General features: G+C 43.5%; 1 protein-coding gene across 1 annotated transcript; it reads left to right on the top strand.

Annotated features, from left to right (window-relative positions):
- Positions 1–13,582: 13,582 nt before the first annotated feature.
- LOC133920932 (FT-interacting protein 3-like) lies at positions 13,583–17,552 on the top strand. Its single transcript, XM_062365584.1, has one exon. It carries the CDS (start codon positions 14,228–14,230, stop codon positions 17,210–17,212), a length of 2,985 nt encoding a protein of 994 aa, XP_062221568.1. The 5' UTR covers positions 13,583–14,227; the 3' UTR covers positions 17,213–17,552.
- Positions 17,553–20,056: the final 2,504 nt, after the last annotated feature.

The raw sequence follows: 20,056 nt of genomic DNA, 5'->3' as shown, positions 1-20,056 counted from the left end.
AAGGAGCGGCTGTGGATTGCTGGTGACAAGTGGAGAAGAGCGAGAACGATGTCGGACACTTCTGCTTTCCTCGTCCAGAAAGAAAAAAGTGGCTAGTCATGGCGGGAGATTGGTGAGCATATGCAGTAAACGGTGACTAGAGCCGCCTTTAGCTTAGAGAAACCAATCAAAAACACCAAAGGTGATAGCGGTTGTTGTTTCTATATGACAACAATATAGAGATAGAGTGGATCAAATATAAGATAATGATGCTCGGTTTGTTATTTTTCTTAGTGTACAAGAGGACATAATGACGTGGCCAGATGCAAATCAAAGAGAGTGGTTGCTACGATGAAATGGAAACGGCAATGTAGATTCGTTCAAAAATATATGTGCATGAGAGTGTTAGGGCACCGCTATTCATTAATAGTGGTGTTATTATAGGTGTTACCACAACAATTTCAATAGATCGTGTGCACTTGTTGAGAAAGATTTAATAAAGTGTTCCAATTAATCTCTTCTTAAAAAAATGGCATTGTTTTGTAAAATATCTTTTTGTTCTATTAGTATTCATATACAGATCATAAATTATTTTTTTTTTCTTTTGATGAAAGTTTTCAAAAAAGGACAATGTTTCAATGCTACAACTATAAATAACAAGGTTTTAAAGCTACCAGAATAAGTCAGGTTTTTCTTGGAAATCTACAATTTAGAGGTCAAGCATTTAGGAGGTTCTACAAAACATTTTCCGTTCGAAATTTCAAAAAAAAATGTGTGCTTTATTTTGATATTTACATGTGTATTTGACAGCATATTTGGTATAGCCTAGCTTGAATATATCAATATACAGTAACAATCTTACAGATAAATATGAGAACGATAATTTCTCAGGGGAAGAAAAAAGAGACGAGGTTGCATTACCATTGTAGGATTCATTATATTATTCTTAGCACGAAAAAGGTCTAACTAGAATTTTTAGCGGTACCTTTGTTATGATAATCCGAAATACCGTGGTCAGAGAAGCAGCCCAAAATGGAGTTACATGGCAGTAAGCACATTCAGATAAATTGGAGCTACACGAACAATTGTCCAATCGAAGTGCAATCGAAAGGAAGTGGGCGATCCAACGGTGGTGAGCATCACTTGGCTATCAGAGACGTGCTGTGGGCATGGGTGTGCTACCATACATACACGCGAAGTGTGGAAGAAAGGCTAGTGTCAGGTACTACAGGTGTAGGAGAAAAGAGAAGACTGACGACGCCTCGAGCAAAAGCGTGTGTGCATGACGAGGGACGACGACTCTTGTACGTGTGACCAGGCTGCAGCTTCTGACTTCTGAATCCGCAGCAGCCGGGCCCTGTGGACGCCCTGCATGCATGCATGCATGCATGGCAGCGTTGGACGCATCACTGACATGACATCGTCGTGGCCGGTGGCAGCCTCATCCTAGCGGAACAGATGAGCTCGTTGCGCATTTGCCGTGATCGCGTCGTTGGGCCTCTCGAGAACAAGATGCACAACCGGACGTTGTGAACTTTTCAACGTCAAAATAGACCGTATTTGACAGCTAAAACAGGGCTGTGACAGTGAGTTTGTTTGGACTTTTGATTTTAGATTTTTCTAAAAAAAACTATGTTTTTATTTGTCTGAAAAGTTATTTTAAATAATTTGTTAGCTTCTCAAATAAATTTCTCAGAAACTCATTTGTTACATTCTGTCTTTTGGTTTTTGACAGCAGCAGAAACAAAATAAAAAACACAAAACAAACATGAGCTAAGTATGTCGCCAGTTTAGATAAAGATCTGCTAAGTGGTGTTAGACAGATACTAGCGCATCAATCTGTGTGACTGCACAGGCTAGAAATTTAGCTTACAGCTGAATTTTAGATATTTGTATTAATAATGGTTGTATACAAAGATACATCAGCTATTTATATTTAAATATTAGAATGTAAAATATAAATGTAATTTTTATTCATAATATTGAAATCATATTTATTATTTGTGAATAGATCTAATTTATAATTTTCATTTTATGTGTTATGCAAATTTATTTTTATTTGTTTCTTGATTTTTTGAAATTATTATTATTATTAATGTCGTCGCCGTATCTCATATTATTTTTTTGAAATACATTGTAAATTCTTTGATATTACTTTTATGTGATAATCCGTAATATGTTTGCGTTCTGTTGTTTTAATTTTGTAATATTTGATTACACGTATATTTAATTGGCATATTTTAATTGATTTAGAAAAGTGTGTTTATTGCTAACGTAACTAAGTTGGAGTTTACTAACGTAACCTCGTTAAACAAAAGGTATCTATAAAAAAGAAGAAGGAAAGACCAAGAAGGAAAGAAGTAGTCTTAGAGTTGGACTCTATAATTTGTTTTTTAATCTTTTGTTTTTTGATTGTTGATCTATAGTTACAGTTAGTCAATCAATTAATTCGACGGTTAGATGTTTTGTTTTTTTATGAGAATTTCTAAGATTTTTTTAGAATTAATATAGAGGCACTTAAAAAAAGTCTCCAATTAGTAAATATAAGATGCCCGTGACACGAAGCAGTGAACGACTTATGCTTGTTGATGCCCTTACCAAGACATCGAAGTCTCGAAGTTAAGCTTGCACTTGAAAAATTGTTCTGCCCCATTTCAATTTTAATGGCCGAGCTACATGATTTACTTCATTCGGCCACGAAGGATCCGGCCCAACAGCTTATCATGGGCCAGCACGGAGCTTGTAAATGGCGACACTTTAATCTTTGGGCCGTGGTGAGGTACTCAACGTGAACAGTGAAATCGCAGAAGTACTGCTCCGGAAGGGAAGTACATCAACGGTGGTCTTTATCCAAATCCAAGACGTTCACCATCAGCATTTTTCGAAGAAAAAAAGGCATTCTTAAAGGATGGAAAAGCAGTCGCCATCAGGGACAGGGAGGACGAGAGGTGAAGGAAGCTCGTCGTGCTGCACGCCTGCTGGTGCTGGCAGTGGCATCACAGATCAGATCAGTCTGACGGCGACAAAGAAAAGCCCAGGGGAGGCCAGCAGCAACAGGTAAAAGACGCCACGCTCGTGCTGATCGATCGCGAGGACCACAGTCCAGTACTTGGCTTGGTCATCCGCATGCCCAAGCACAAGGAAACCACGGGGCAAAGCTGCATGCTCTGCCTCTGATGATCCTGCTCAGCTCGGCTGCCATGGTAGTACTCCTACGTAGCAGCAGCCGTCCTGTCCTGCGCGGCCCTTGAAGCACGGGCACGTAGCGAAGAAGCCAAATGGAGTGACAGCAGGAGAGGCGCGGCGCGTGCATTGCTGGTGCTGCCTCGTCTTCGTCAACCCAGCTTTCGTGTGATGGTGTGCCGTAGCAATTGACGGCAAGGTTTACAAATTATTTTGACGAACAAAAACCGAGACTTGCCGTTATCGAAAAACCGTGTTATCGTGACAACCGTTTTTAATTTAACAAAAATTCGTGCAAATTTAATTGGGCAAATTTGCAAATTAGTGCCAAAACCCGACCGAATTGGATTGTCGGTAACCGAGCAAATTAGACTGGTAACCAAGTAGTTTGTGCGATTTATCGATTGATTTTGATGATAACCAAACTGATCAAAATGTAAGCGTTTTTTATGTTAACCGATCGAATTTTGACGGTTACTGCACGTATTATTTGAATTTTTATGAAGTTCAAGAAAAATAAAAAAAATCATTAAAAATAACAAAAAAGTTAAAAAAATGTAAATAAATATGGCATGAAATTTGCTATGTTTTGTTAATCATATTATATACTCCTTGCATATATCATACATATGGAAAAAAATTGTAAAAAAATGAGAAATTTTTTTGACATGACCTTCGCTATATTTTGAACATCTCAAGAAAACAAATAGATAATAATAACAATACGAATATGACCATATAATTGTTTTATCGAATATATACATACATTACGTAAGTAGCACCTCAAATTAATAAATTTGTTAAATTATCCATATAAAAGCTAGAAACACAATCACATGTCACCCATCAATACTTACAAAAGTGATGTTTAATGCTTAAAATATAATTTGCATGTTATTTACGCCACATGCGACCTACAGGATGAGAACAAATTAGTATAATACCATAGTATATAAATAAAGTAGTTACAGAAATAAATTATCATCACCTTCAGTACCACTAGCTTCTAACGGGGGTAGGGACGATTAAATACGACTGTCTTGTATTCCTCGGTGGACATGAACATTATCTGTCGTGTAGATAGCAACTATGTCTCAAACTCTGTTCAACTTTGCCCCATCCATAAAGAAGTGGTTGACCATTGTCCTTGCAATATGGTATAAAATTTAGAGTTTGTCTCTCATAGACTCACTGAATAGGAAGCTCTCGCTGAGTATCGAGGATAGGATAGTCATACGGTTACGATCTAGAACTACTTTTCATGTCATAGTTGCCGGAATAGCTCGTACTATCTTGTGGTCCATCACACATGGCTTTGTAAGGAACGAGGCATTGTGGTCCTCATCTTATGTGGTATGTGTGAACTGACTCTCACAAGTGTATTGTACGGGAACAACAACATAGAATGGGTGTGGAGGAGCACTGCCTCCCTGATAGTCATTGTCACCGCTATATGTCTTTGAGCTGTTGTAATTAGACTCTTGGTAAGTTAGACTCTTTGAGACACTATTCGTACTCTCATCGCTTTGCACTTATCTTTAATCTTTTTGATCTTCTTTCGATGCGTAAATTACTTCTTTCTCTTTCTTATGTGTGTATCACCTACCACTTTAGCAGCTCATTGTGATAGTGTATGTTGCAAATCATGTGGGTTCACTATATCTATCACCATATGAGTTGACAGGAGTATGTCATTGTCCGTGTCCTCCTCATCAAGCTCTGGGGCAGCATTTGATCTACCGATCTCCATCCAGTCCTAGAGCGGATTGTTTTCCTCATTCAATATGAGCTCCATAAGCCGCTGAAATAGATCATCATTAACAGTCGACCTGATGCATGTATCCAAATTATTCTATATTCTCAAGGTTATAGTTTACATATACCAACTTATGAAGTTTCTTGTAGCTTAACCGGTTACGAACTTTCGTGTGGATAGGTGCAAATATACTCCAGTTCCTCTCACACCCACTAGATGAAGCGCACTGAGATATTAGGCGTCTAGCAAGCATCATTAGTGTAGGTGCTGATGAACCGAACAGAGACCATCATTGCGCTGCAAGTAGATAAAGAGATCTAACCTTTAGAAAAATAGATAAATAGATGTAACGGTTAGATATATCAACACAATTCGTGTCAGGTGGAGTCCTGCCGTCACATGCCATTCGTGAAGTTAGCGAATCAGCAAATAACCGAGACTTTGTTTGATACATTTCAACCTCTTTAAGTTCTTCTGTGGCAGTACTAACATCGGTCATCATCTCGAATGCCTCACGGAGATCTTCTAACAAGGTAGGACTCATGCCATACGTGTAGTGCGTCTGGAGATTCAATGCAGCCACTGCAAGTTGATGATCAAATAATTAATACCATAAGCATTAATACAATAAGAATGCAATTAGTAAGAGTGTATTATCGACATTCAAGTAGTTCCCATACGTTAGACTATACATTCTGCGATCGACAACTGCTATGTACTTTTCAAAGGTATCTCTATCACTGTGATATATCATCTCCTATTATACAATAGATAGTCATAAGCCAAAAAGAAAGAAACATGACAACAATAAATTTCATTACAACTTTATCACTCGCCCTTTTTTGTGTTTCTTTCACTGTAGCCACAAAAAATGCATTGTCCGTCCTTCTATCGAGAATACCTAAAGTGTGAAATTTTTTGAACCATGCCAAACTAATAGCTGCCTTTGCATTCTTTCCCTTCACACTCCATGATCCGGTGTCAATCCTCTATTGCACATGAGCTTTTGCTACAATAATATTGTAATCCCTGGCATTTGGTGGTGGCTCCCTGTTTGAAGATGCCCTCCTAAGCATCCTTTTTAACATATTGTCTCATCTGGCACTTCCACTACCACCTTCATGCTCGTAAGACTCACCTGCCCTCCTCCTGAACTCTTCCTACTCCCTAGACTGACCCATGGCACGCTACAACTATTCCTCTTCTATCTCCTCATTATCGCGTGTCAAATCTACTTGAACTCTTGTTGACTCTGCATCCGAAGCCTCTCCTCAGACCTTCCCTTCCTCTTATGTTTTACCCTATCCAGCTCACGCCTGAAGTAATCACACATATTTGGAGGCACCATATCACAATATATAAGATTCGATCTGTGCCATGCCAAATGTTCTTTCACCCTTATGGCACCACTACCTTTCTTTTCCTTATTGCTGTAATTGCACCTAAACCCCGAGGCCAAATTATCCCTATGCGGCCACACCACATTTCTATCCACCATCGATTACTATATAACAACATATATCATCCTATCAGCACAGAACAAATTCCAACAACGAGTAAATATTAAGCCAAACTAAGTACTAGACGCTAACCAATGCTATCGGACACTAACCAGCCCTAACAACCTAAAAATGGATCATAATCGATATTAACCACTTTGAACTAACCCTAACCGAGCGCACATCGTTTAAAACCGACTTCATACGACCGATAACTAAGTGAATCGCACAATAAATTGATCGCATCGATGCTGAACCGCACTAGTGAGCTCATACTAACGGTAACCGACCTATTTAAGCAAGAAATCGCTCGGATTTAGCGACTTACTGCACGCACAGCCTCGATTAACGTTGTGATGTGCTCGGTCGCCAGACGTGCGAACTTCCCCACGATGCGCTCGGTTACCGCCTTCTCCCAACCAATTTATGACATTTCTCTTCCGGATTGCCTCGGCTACGTGACGAATCTGGCGGAGCTCGCGGCGAAGGTGATGTTTTTGCTCTGGCCGAAGCGATGAACACGAGTTTTTTGCTGTAGCCGAAGGGGATAAGCCAAGAAGTCTTATCCCATTGAGTTGGCCGAAACGTGCCGTTTGTACTGTGCATTCGGCCTATTTCGGTATTTTTTTAGCCTTTTTTCCAATGTTACAATACTTGAGCACATATTTTTTTAATGCAAACATCATTTTTTTTAAAATTTGTTTTCACAGATAGTCTTAGAATTGCATCTAGTTTTTTATGGATTTTTTTTATAAATCTGATTTGAATTTTTTGAATTCAAATTCGATAACCGTTTGTATTTCAAAATCGGTTCGGAGTGGTAAGGTCGGTTATCGCAAATTTCCAGCAGTAACTTTCGAATTTTGAAAACTTGATTGACAGTCGTGTGCTCCTGTCCACGGGGCTGAGGATTTAAAAAGCCAGCGTTCTCTCTCGTCTTGTTTTGCCATACTCGTACACGAAGGAGAAGGCAGGGTGTGTTCGGTTGTCCCCGATCTTCCTCAGTCTAGCTAGATACATGCATACAATTTTAAAAAGAAGTGGATACAGATTCAGTGTAGGATCCCACATCCGTTCGCACAGCTCACGCGGGTGTGCATGCGTCGTCTGCTCTGCTCTGCTCCCTCGCACGGCCCTACTCGAGAGCAGGGCGACCATGCCGTGCGCACGCACACGCAAAAAGGTCTTGCATATGCAACCAGCGACGACGAGCTAAGCGTTTTTCAAGGACACGGGTCCAATTCCAATTCAAAGCTACTCCACTCATGCGTGGCAAAATGAATCCAAAGCTACTCAACTCAACTCATCCATGGCGAAATGGCGCTTTACACTGCACCCCTCCACACTCTAGCTAGATGTCAAACTGAAGATGGCACGAAGATCGATGATGTACCTGTTGAGCTTAATGGGCCAAGGCGGAGCGTGCCAACAAGCGTGTAGGCGTGTAGCTAGCCCACATGCCACAGTGATGCGAGTCTCGCAACGAGTGCGTGCGTGAGTTGCCATATAGGCTCTTGGTCGATCACCGTTTGAAGCCCTCTGTGATTATACATCGAGACATTATGGTATTGAGGCTGGGCAGGCTTGTCCAGTTACTGAGTTGTCGGATTGGCTACGGGAAAAAGGAAACGATGAATCGATTCATACAACAACATTTGCTTCGGGCTCAACGTCGAATCGAGAGGCAAGCCGGCAAGAAACGTTTTGAGTGTTTCTTCAATGTCGATAAGTGGGTTTACTTAAAGCAGCAACCGTATGTTCAGCCATCCTTAGCCTCGAAAGCAAATCAAAAGTTAGCTTACAAGTTTTCCGATCCTTTCCGTATTATGGTCAAGATCAGCTATGTAACTTACTGTAATATCTCACCTTCAAAATTCGTTTATAGTTTAGCCTGTCTACAATATAGGTCTACATATGTATAACATATTTCTTATATTTCCTCTCTTGATTTGTGTAAAAGAGTTAACCTAAAAATATTATGTTTGAAACGAGAAGTATTATAAGTTGATACTAACTTACTAACTCCATTCTTAAATAGATATCGTTTTAGTAATTTGATTTTGCTTTTAAATAGATGTTGTTTCAGGTTTTTAATGTAGTATTTTACTAGAGTGCCCATATTAAAGGGTATTGTAAAGTGGAGTTTCAACTCAATGAGTGTGATTGATTGATAGTTTATGTGCTATTGATTGAATGTGTGAGAAATCAAGAGGGGTAAAATGTCACGCATGAAAAAATTATTGCAATCTAGTTCTATGTTTCGAAGGCTAAAACGACATCTAAAACAGAATGAATGCAATATCTAAATTACCAAGGTAGTACTAAATCCACCACACCGAAACACTTGAGTCATATGTTTTAAAACCAAAAATATTAATGGATCAGGGTATTACACTCTCCCCTTCAAAATTGATGCCCTCAGCAACTTACTACGTACATGACAGACAAATAACTGGTATCTTACATCGATGTCATGACCATGACATGCCCCATCCACGGATAGACATGCATATCCTTGTGCAACGAGAGTTGGTTCTAAATAACATATGTGACATATTGCCTTCAAAATTTATTTACAGTCTTGCTTACCTATGAACGGGCCCGCATACATATTGCACATCTCTTACACTTTTTATCATCGTTTTGTGTAAAAGTATTAACCTAAATGTGCTAGTTTTGAGTGCGAATGTTTACAAGTTAGTCATAACCTATCTAAACTACCAAAAATGGTACTAAATCCATCGTACCAAAATACTTAAATCACACAGACTGAATCTAAAGCCAATAATAAGTCGGGGTATTACACTAACAAAGTAACCAGTGAGCTTAATGAGCCAAGGCAAAGTGTGCGGTCGATGAAGCCCAACACGCCTGTAACTGGCTCATGGTGATGAGAGTCTGGCAAGGAGTTGCATGCGTAAGTTAGGGTTTAGAGTTACCGTATAAGCAACAATTTGTGTTAAATAGGAGTAAGGTGAGATAGAGATATAATATGTTTGGTAGAGCTTTAATTTAAAAGATTCTTAGAGCAGATCATTTATAACTATAAAAAAATTTAGAGCTTAGATCTATAAACAGTTAGATAATCTTTAGTTAAGATATTTTATTCTTATTTTAGACTCATAAAAATAGATATTAAATTAAGTTATTTTATCGTATAAATTCTAAATCTTTCGTAGATCTTAAAGTTAAAGCTATGACAAATAAGATTATAACACCATGTATAAACAAAAACAAATTCGTCGCCCTGTCAGACCCATTCTTCTCTCCGTTCTCACTTGCCCCCTCTTTATTCCCTACCAATTATACTCTCAATGTACATGGTTGCTATCACCAAAAACAAATTCGTCGCCCTGTCAGTCCAATTGCTCTCTCCGTTCTCACTTGCCCCCTCTTTATTCCCTACCAATTATACTCTCAATGTACATGGTTGCTATCACTACCGCCCGGCGGGGGTCCATGCTAGCATGCGTCGCTGCTCACGAGGGAGGGAGGACGGAGCCGGCGCAGGCAGCAGCAGCGGCGGACATGACGACGACGTACCTTTTCACGCGGGAGCCTGCTTGACGTTGCGTGGTCCCCACCGTACCCCCCAAGCTCGCACGAACCTCGGCGCTATCCCCGCCGCAGGGCAGTAGGTCTGCTTCACTTTAGAGCAGCTGCACGCGCTCCCCTCAACATCCATCCATGCATGCGTAGCCTTTTGGAGTTCGGCTACGCAGAACGGATCAACGCAAGAAAGACATTCGTCGGCGCAAGGAGAGGTGGTTACTGTAGCTCGGAGTAATTAAATACGCCTTTCATCTCGAGCTGACAGCCGATTAGAACAAAAGGCAATGAAACGGGACCCAACGTCTGTAGCAGCTGACCCCATCTGCAAGTGCTATTCCTCGAAAAAACAAGTATGCAAATGCTGCTCCCAATAAATCGAAACAACAAAAGGCATTTAAAAACCAGCAGCGATAAGAACAGGCGGGCGCAGCCATGCGGCCGGCCATGCATGCTCCCCAGGCGGGACACGGCTCCCGTGCTTCCGGCGGCGGCCCCCACCTGCTGCCACTGTATCGGGCTGCACGTCGGCAGAGGCGGCCGCTGCTGCCTGGGGAGCAAAAACGCGCTTGCTTGCATTCCTTTGCTCGTGTTGGGTTGGGTGGCCTCATCGCCGCATCGCGCGAGTCGATCCTCGTCCCGTTCACACCACGCGAGGGGTGCAAATTTGTTTTTGACACACGGAGTATCTCCAACCTATCCTCTATCTCACTTCTTATCCTTTTTTTTTTTGCAAAATTAACTCAAAATCCTTCTCTAACCCACTCCCTATCAGTTTGCTACTTTTAGAGGCTCCCTATCCTCTCCTCTTGGCTCATCACATCTAGCTAACGGGAGAGATCGCTATCTCCTATTAGCACCCGCTGTAAACAGTACTCTCCAATTATTTCTCCCATCTCTATTTAAAATAGTGGTTTTTTGTTGCTTAAAAAATTTAATTTTTTTATATGTGTTCTATAATCCAGGTATAACTCATTTTGATTAGATTCATCCAAAAGTCTTGTGTAGAATTTAAACTAAAATTCTTTAAAAAATGCTACTTTTAAAATTTCTAACAATCGTTAGGATCTCAAATAAATTCCTAAAAATATTTAAAAAATTCACTAATATTTTTCTTATGTAATGGACTAATTTCTAAAATTATTTTCAACCTAGATTATATGGTGAAAAAAATAAGTTCCTTTGTAATGCTTCATTTATATGCATTTTTATCATTTCATGTAATATTCTTCTTTTTAATACAATTTGAATTCAAATAAAAATTCAAACATATACAAAATTTATCTGTTGGAAATATAGATATTGTAAATATTTTTTATTTATATGATACTAATAAAATATAGGTGAGTGGAGAATAGAAAATTAATTTAGGAAGTGGCTGGAGCACGCTAAGAAATAGGGAAAGAATCAAGATAGGGAGTTCCTTATATGGAGAAAATAGGGAGGCAAATTTAGGGAGTGAGTTAGAGATGTTCTAATGTGCTAGCGTCGTGCTAGCCATTAGTGCTCGTTTGGTTGCGCGAAAAAGGTTAGATATGATATGTTTATTTATATTTTGTTGGATATTATTTAATTTTTATTAGATAATATAGATAGTAGGGTCTTTTGATAGTTTAGTCAAAATTTTATGGGACCCATTTATCATATATTGTGCTATTTTAATCAAAATTTTGATAGTTTAGTCAAAATTTTGTGAGATAATATCATTTAAAGCGTGTTAAAAAATATATTGTAACTAAACAGAATATATCGTATTAGCATGAATAAAACTCATACATGCAGTTGCAGGTGACATATTATTGGTTGAAGGCAGCTTGTCATGTTGTTTAGTCACATCAGCAAGTAAATATTTGGTTGACAACTTAGATGGGATGACTAAGTAGTAAATAGGCTCATCCGGTATCTTAAAAAATATTTTAAAAACTAGCTATACCATCCAAGCTGCCTCCAACTAAACAATCTAAAAACTAGATAGCTAGTATATTCTATTCGAGAATATCTTACATGGCCGCCTCCAGCTCCGCCGCCAGTTTTCGGACCAACAATCTGCTTCGCTTGCGGGTTCAAAGTTTTTGGGGTGTTTGCTTCGGACGGCCACCAGCAAAACGAAAAGAAAACCGATCGTTGTGGCGCGAGCCTTTGCGAGTAGGCGTGTAGCGAAATGGCGGCTCGTACGGTGCGGTGCCCTCGTCGTCGGCACCGCCACAACTCCAGACTCCACAGAACCAGACTGACCCCGGCAAATCCATGTTTTTTCCGCTGATTTTTTTAGTGGAGTTGCAGGTGGTGCTGTACTTGCACTGGTACCCCTGTTGCGGAAGCAAAGCAGGTCTATCCAATCCGATCCAATCTAATCCCAGTCCCCAGCACACGGGACAGGAAGACACGGCACGGAGGAATTCCGGCTCCAGCCTCGCTTGCCTCCGTTCCTGGGTTCTCGCGCCAATAAATGAAACCAAACGGCTTTTGGTTTTATCCGTCGGATTTTTTTTCGATCACAAGGTTGTGTATAGGTGCGCACCAGTGCACCACACCCACACACCCTTGTGTCCGTATCCAGTGCAAGTTTCACTAATGCTTTTAGACCTCAAAAACCGTCCGCCGCGGCAACAACTGTAACCACATAACTCAGTGAAATTCAGTAAAAATTTATTAAATTTTGTCAAATTTTTGATTTTTTGAATTTTAAATTTGAGTTTGATCGATAACCGTTTAATTTATGAATGTGGTGTGGACCGAATTGTCTAGTAATCACGATAATCGAGTGGCTAACGATGATAAAATGAACCTGATCTAGTGATGGCAACGAAGACAATCGATGTATATGAGAGAAATTGTGAAGTTGCCATGCTTAGCGTCTAAAAGGATATTATAAAGTTTATTTGTTTTAGTAATTCATTTTGGAATGTATATATCGCTACATTTACTGCCACATTTGACTAACATCTCAAAATCGTAGCTTCTTATAGCAATTATTAATGAAAGCAGTTCTTTTGAAATAAAAGGTGAAATTCTAATATGCATATTATCGCATTTGAGTTATCTAAAAATGTATTTGTCAGCACCGCGAAGACTTTTCTAAGATATTTTGTTTTATTTTTTTCTAAGTTATCCCATTATTTGATTTGGGGCTGTTTAGAAAGGGTTTAGCAATTTAGACGAAAAATGTAATGTCTGCAAAAATGCTAGTGCGTCCTCGTCAAACTCATACGGACACAAAGGTAACTCATAGTTGAACAAACCCGACCTGAATTATTTTCATTAAATTTATCATGGAACAACAAATATACATTCACTGTAGTTGCTTATCAAATACAAGTTCTACACTTGTTCGTTTTGTTGCCAAACACCTCAAGACCCCCTTTTTGAACGCCAGAGTTTATCTCAAGTTTTACAAGATCAAACTGATTCCTCTGAAATCTATACAAAAATTCTTATGCAAATTGTGGCGTACATGTAATTTCATCACACTAACTGAATAATCTTTGATCCGAATATTTTATGCTAACATGCATTTATCAGAAGATCAATCCCATCAAAACGGTCTCAGATTTCACTTTGGCAGCAACCAATCAATTTTCCCCTTCAACTTACTACATTGAAGAGAGGACCCTGCTCACCCAATAGTGCTCATCAAGTTCCAGTAAACACTCGCTCACCATTGGAGCAGTAGAATCCTATGCGGATTGAGGAGTGACCTCACCACCATCCAACACCCACCGGAGCCTGTTTCTCGCCGCTGACAGGATCTCTCCAAACCCAGTCAATCCATCATCAGCCGAGGCAAACAAAGCCAAAGCACAGAGAAGAGAAGAGAGGAGAGGAGAGAGCCAGCACAAGCAGAAAAACCCAAACGGCAAAACAAAACCCGCGCCTCACCTCAAAAACCACCCAAAGCGAAGACCGCAGCAGAGCAAAGCAACTCGGCAGCCAGAGCACCAGTCCACCACCACCACGGCACACCCAGAGCACTCTGCACGAGCAGCGAGCAGCGAGCAGTTGAGCACGGCCCACCTCCTCCTCTCCTCCCTTCGAGCCCCTGACCTCAACCTCATCGATTGCGATGATGGAGATTCCTCCACGCGCGCCTGCCCCCTTCTCCTCCTCGCCCCCATCCGTATAAACCTATCCCCCCAAACACACGCAAACCAAGAACAAGAACCCTTTGCTTGTGCTGGGCTTCCAGCTTGAAATCTTTGGAAAGTTTGAATCTTTGAGAGGAATCTGTGGTGGAAAGTCACCTCCCGGAAGTGCAGGGGAGATGGCGAAGGCGGAGAAGCTGGTGGTGGAGGTGGCGGCGGCGCACAACCTCATGCCCAAGGACGGGCAGGGCTCCTCGTCCGCGTACGTGGAGGTGGAGTTCGAGCACCAGAAGCGCCGCACGCGGGCCAGGCCCAAGGACCTCAACCCCGTCTGGAACGAGCGACTCGTCTTCCCTGTCGCCGATCCCGACGACCTGCCCTACCGCGCCATTGACGTCGGAGTCTACAACGACTGCACCACGTCCGGGGCCGGCAGCGCGGGCCCGCACGGGCGGAACTTTCTTGGCAAGGTGCGCGTTCCGGCCGCCGGCGTGCCGGCGCCCGGGGAAGAGGCCGTGCCGCAGCTCTTTACGCTGGAGAAGCGCAGCCTCTTCTCCCACATCCGCGGGGAGATCACCTTGAAGATTTACCGCATCAACTCCGGCGACGTGGTCGTGAAGTCCAAGCCGGAGAAACCGGCGAAGGCGGTGGTGGCTGGGCCGGAGGTAGTGGCAGCGCCGACGGTGACGGGAGGCAAGAAGCAGCAGCAGCAGCCTGTGGTGGCCGTGCAGCCACCGCCTCCGCAGCCGGAGCCGCCCATGGACATAATGCAGCCACCGGCACCGGCTGCCATGAAGCAGGTAATGCTCGCGGACCCCTACCCCGTCCCGGCCATGTTCTCCGGCCCGGGAGACTTCTCTTTGAAGGAGACGCGGCCCCGCCTCGGCAGCGGCGCGGTCGCTGACAAGGCCAGCGCGACCTACGACTTGGTGGAGCAGGTAGAGTACCTCTACGTGCGCGTGGTGCGCGCGTGCGGCGTGGCGATGGTGGGCGAGGCCGTTGCGGAGGTCAAGCTCGGGAACTACCGCGGCGTGACACCGGCCGTCTCCGCGCACCACTGGGACCAGGTGTTCGCCTTCTCCAAAGAGACCATCCAGTCATCGTTCGTTGAGGTATTCGTGCGCGCGCGCGGCAGCGACGACCACGTCGGCCGCGTCTGGTTCGACCTCTCTGAGGTGCCGCGCCGCGCGCCGCCGGACAGCACGCTCGCCCCGCAGTGGTACAGCATGGAAGACCGCAAGGGCCAGCGCGGCGGCGCGGAGGTGATGGTTGCCGTCTGGTTCGGCACCCAGGCCGATGAGGCTTTCGCGGAGGCCTGGCACTCCAAGGCGGCCGGCGTCCACGGCAATGGGCCACTGGGCTCCATCAAGTCCAAGGTGTACGTCGCTCCCAAGCTCTGGTACCTTCGTGTCTCCGTCATTGAAGCGCAGGACTTGTTTCCGATGGACAAGGCGCCATTGGCGATTGGTCGATTCCCGGAACTCTTTGTGTGCGCACAGGTGGGGAATCAGATTATGCGCACACAGCCAGCTCCAGTGGTGTCCAGCCGGGGACCTTCGAGCCCACTCTGGAATGAAGACCTGATGTTTGTGGTGGCCGAGCCATTTGAGGAGTTCTTGGTGCTATCTGTGGAAGACCGGGTGTCCCCTGGCCGGGATGACATGCTTGGCCGCCTTGTTGTGCCGGTATCGGCCATCGAGAGGCGGTGGGATTGGAAGCCTGTTGTTTCCAGGTGGTTTGGGTTGGACCGTGGCACGGGTGGTGGCAATGTTGCTGGCAGCAATGTGCACAGGTTCGGGAGCCGCCGCGTGCATCTCCGTCTAAGTCTTGATGGGGGTTATCATGTTCTGGATGAGGCTACTGCTTACAGCAGCGACCTCCAGCCTACAGCGAAACAGCTATGGGAACCACATGTTGGTGTTCTTGAGCTCGGTGTTCTTGGTGCCACTGGCCTAATACCAATGAAGGCCCGTGATGGCAGGGGTGCAACGACAGATGCGTATTGTGTTGCAAAGTATGGCCAGAAGTGGATCCGCACACGCACTGTTGTTGACTCCGTGTGCCCCCGTTGGAACGAGCAGTACACTTGGGAGGTGTTCGACCCCTGCACTGTCATCACTGTTGGTGTGTTCGACAACTGCCATGTCGACAAGCCAGCATCAGGGAATACTACTGTGGCTGTCCGTGATAATTGCATCGGCAAAGTTCGCATTCGGCTGTCGACATTGGAGACTGATAGGGTGTACACCCATGCCTACCCACTGCTTATGCTGCATCCATCGGGGGTCAAGAAGATGGGGGAACTTCACCTTGCTGTGCGCTTCTGCTGTGGCAATGCTGGGAACATGTTCCATGCCTATGCACGCCCATTGCTTCCGAAGATGCACTATGCAGAGCAGCTGCTTGTGCGCCAGGTTGAGCGTCTTCGGTTCCAGGCCACCAGTGTGGTAGCAGCCCGTCTTGGCCGTGCTGAGCCACCGCTTGGCAAGGAGGTTGTTGAGTACATGCTTGATCACCGTTCACATCTGTGGAGCATGCGGCGTAGCAAAGCAAACTTCTTCCGCCTTGTCAGCGCGCTCTCCGGTCCAATCACCATTGGCAGGTGGTTTGAGCTTGTCCGCTCTTGGCATCGCCCGGTGCATTCATGCCTTGCTGTATTCACATTCCTGGTGTTTGTCACAATGCCGGAGCTGATTCTTCCAACAGCCTTTCTGACCATGGCGTTCACCGGGCTTTGGAGGTATCGAGTCCGTCCAAGGCACCCACCTCACATGGAGATGAGGCTGTCTCATGCTGATGCAGCCAGTGCAGATGAGCTGGATGAGGAGTTTGACACATTGCCTTCGAGCCGGGGAGATGTTGTGCGCTTCCGGTATGACCGCCTCCGCAGCGTGGCTGGTAGGGTACAGACTGTGGTCGGTGACATAGCAACACAGGGTGAGAGGATGCAGGCCCTCCTCAGCTGGCGTGACCCGAGGGCGACACTGCTTTTCTCCATCGCTTGTGTCGCTGCTGCGGTCATTGCATATTGTGTACCTATGAAGGTGCTGATTGGGCTCTGGGGCCTGTACGCCATGCGGCCACCAAGATTTAGAAGCAGGATGCCGTCTCCGCTTATGAACTTCTTCCGAAGGCTTCCTTCCCGGGCTGACATCCTGCTCTGATGCTAGTGATTTCTGCTGCGGGTTGCTGTGAATTAGCAGCTAGCCTTCTGATTGGATTACTGATTTTGGCGGGAAGAGGAAGCTTCAAAGGAATCTAAGAAGAAACAAACTAGGAGTCTGTTGTAGGTGCCCGCTGTGGTGGTTTCCTAGTTTAATGCTGTTAGCCTGTTAGGTAATGTATGTTGCTTTATGGTTGCAGTAGTAGTTGTAGACTTGCAGTAGCCGCTGCAGTGATGCTGTTCTTGCGCAAAGACCAACTGAGTAGATGGTAATGTATGTTATGATGATGAACTGATGAGACAATCAAGTTTAGTTTATTAGAAAAGTACTTGCATCTTTATGTCCTGTGTTCAAGTCTGCAGTTGCTGTGTGGCTCACTATGAGTAACAAATGTTCAGTGTGTGTGCCTTTTAGACTTTTGTAGTACAATTCCGTTCTTAAAAGATGCCTATAGTTTGTAATACTTTTCTTAAAAGATGGCACGGTCATGGCTCCAGTCCATTCACGTGTGTGTGGCTTTTTCTGTAATAGTATCATATTCGCTTGATAGTTCAGACTAAACTCTTTGTTTTGTTTGTCTCCATTCTATCCCCATGTGGCTGCAGGCTTAAAGTAACGGAAGAAGGCATTGTTGCTCCTGGTTTGAACTTTAATGAAGTGTTTTCTGTGGATTAACTCCATGTTCTGCATAGAAGTTGCAGAGTGAACATGCTAGTGGCATCTACTCGCCTGACTACTTGAATACTTATTGGTCAGCGATTGCTGGTTGATCCATGCTTAGATCGTCTTTTGAATGGAATAAAGTTAAGAAAAGAGGTGTTGTGGCTGTACTAGTATTGTTCGTCCCTTTTTATGTTCAAAGGTTTTGCTGTGTTGGAAGAGCACATGTTGCAGAATGGACCTACGAGACCATGGACCATTGTGATAGTTGTCTGCTTGCTGTGAATCCTCAACGAAGAAAAGCAAGTGTTTTGGTTGGGGACCTTACCATGCATTGTGACAGAAGTGAACAACGTCTTCCCAAGTGCATTTTGAAAAATAGCAAGTTTCCACACTGTTTTCCTTAAAACAATTTCACAAGGAGTTGAGGAGAGCCTGAAATGCTTGTGCAACGATGCTCTGGCCTGTTATCCCTGAGCTGCCTCCTCTCGTGGTCTCGTAGTCTGAATACAACCCGGCTACCTCTATGGAGCGACTCTATCAGGACAGCCTCTTCAAAGCAAAATTATGTATTAATCTGATTCTCAAGACCGAAAAGGACTAACCTACCTTAGGTCCACCAAGTAGAACAAAATGACATGCCAGATTAGAGACTGATATTTTCTGAACTCCCAAAAATTCTGGGCGATTTCAGTCGCTAAATCACGCGACAGATTTAGTCGTTTACAACGTAATGTAATAGATCTACAAGTACAACAAATCAAAGCCCTTGACAACCATTTCAAAGGCAATCCACTTTTGCGGCAGCCATCACTTTCAGCCTGCATTACGACTTCTGATACTTCAAACGCCATCACAACACCCATATTATCGAAGGTGTTGGAAACCGATTTCACATTAGAAGACAGGTATCTAAAACTTTCCTGTCATATTCTACTCTCAGTAGGCACCGCTGTCAATTCAAAATGCTTTTCCAGCACGGTGAATACATCGGTAAGTGAAGACACCTTGAAGTCTGGTCTAACGTTCTCAGGCAAAGAATCGTGGGGACCATATCGCCCTGTTTCATCGAGCAAGCAAGTAAAAGCTCCTGCCCTCTTTCCACAAACAACTTGCCAAATTTTCAAATGGCAAGTATATAAGTGAAAGGGCAATGTCCAGTTCCAGTACTCTAGCAGTCTAGCTAATGTAAATGATTAACATCTAGCTAATTGCTCAAATGAAGTTATGACGCAATAGTATGTAGACAAAACGAATTTTCTGATTGTTGCATGATGATAGTTGAAACCATGGGAGAGAAGGTACTATATTGAAATCCTTTAAATGCTAGAGTATGTAATGAGATGAGGAATGCTCACATCATCCTTGAGACTGTCACCAACCATGATCATTTCATGTGATGGAATGTTCCAAGTGGAGCAAATGTGAAGCAGTGGAGCTGGATCTGGCTTATAGGGGCGAAATTCTCTGCTCAATGCAGGAACAAATGTCATCTGCGGAAGATTCCAACACGCACCTTTATAGACAAATAATTGTATTAAAAACAATGACGTAATTACAATCTTTCTAAAGACAACAGGTAGCAATGAATCAGATTGGCGAGAGAACAAAACAATATCGACATAATCTCATAATCTGGCAATCTTACAATATTATTATCTGATAGATTCAACAGGTATGAGCAACAAGGATAACCATGAGCATGAAGAATTAGAATCAGCATGAGGGTAATGCAGCGACTTCCACCAAATCTTTGGTGAAACAAATCAACAGCATCCTTCACGTTACGGGTGATAAAACCTCTTCTGCAAAAAGATTGAGCCCATGAATAAAGGCTGCAGTAGGCACACTAAACTCAACTTCTCTTGAAAAGTGACACCAGCGCAAGCTAGACATGAACTCAATGCCATCTGTTAAGCAAAGCAACCCTCTCTCTGGTCTACAAAACAAACTAGTGAAGAAGTGAAAAACAGCTTCTCTGCACACGGCACCGATGCTAGTCAGCTTCTTTCTGATCACTCCATTGCTAGCATTAGGAACACAGTCACAGAATCGCTATATATGATCTATTAAGAATCTAATCAAGAAGGAAATGCATGTCTTAATTACACGATACTTATGGCTCCTCGCAATCACCGTGCTGTGTGCATGGGCCTTTTCTTTTTGGAGTGGCACTATCGCATC

Source organism: Phragmites australis, chromosome 6 (assembly GCF_958298935.1).
Source record: "Phragmites australis chromosome 6, lpPhrAust1.1, whole genome shotgun sequence".
In the NCBI taxonomy this organism is placed as follows: domain Eukaryota; kingdom Viridiplantae; phylum Streptophyta; class Magnoliopsida; order Poales; family Poaceae; genus Phragmites; species Phragmites australis.
This window is presented reverse-complemented; position numbering and strand designations above follow the sequence as displayed.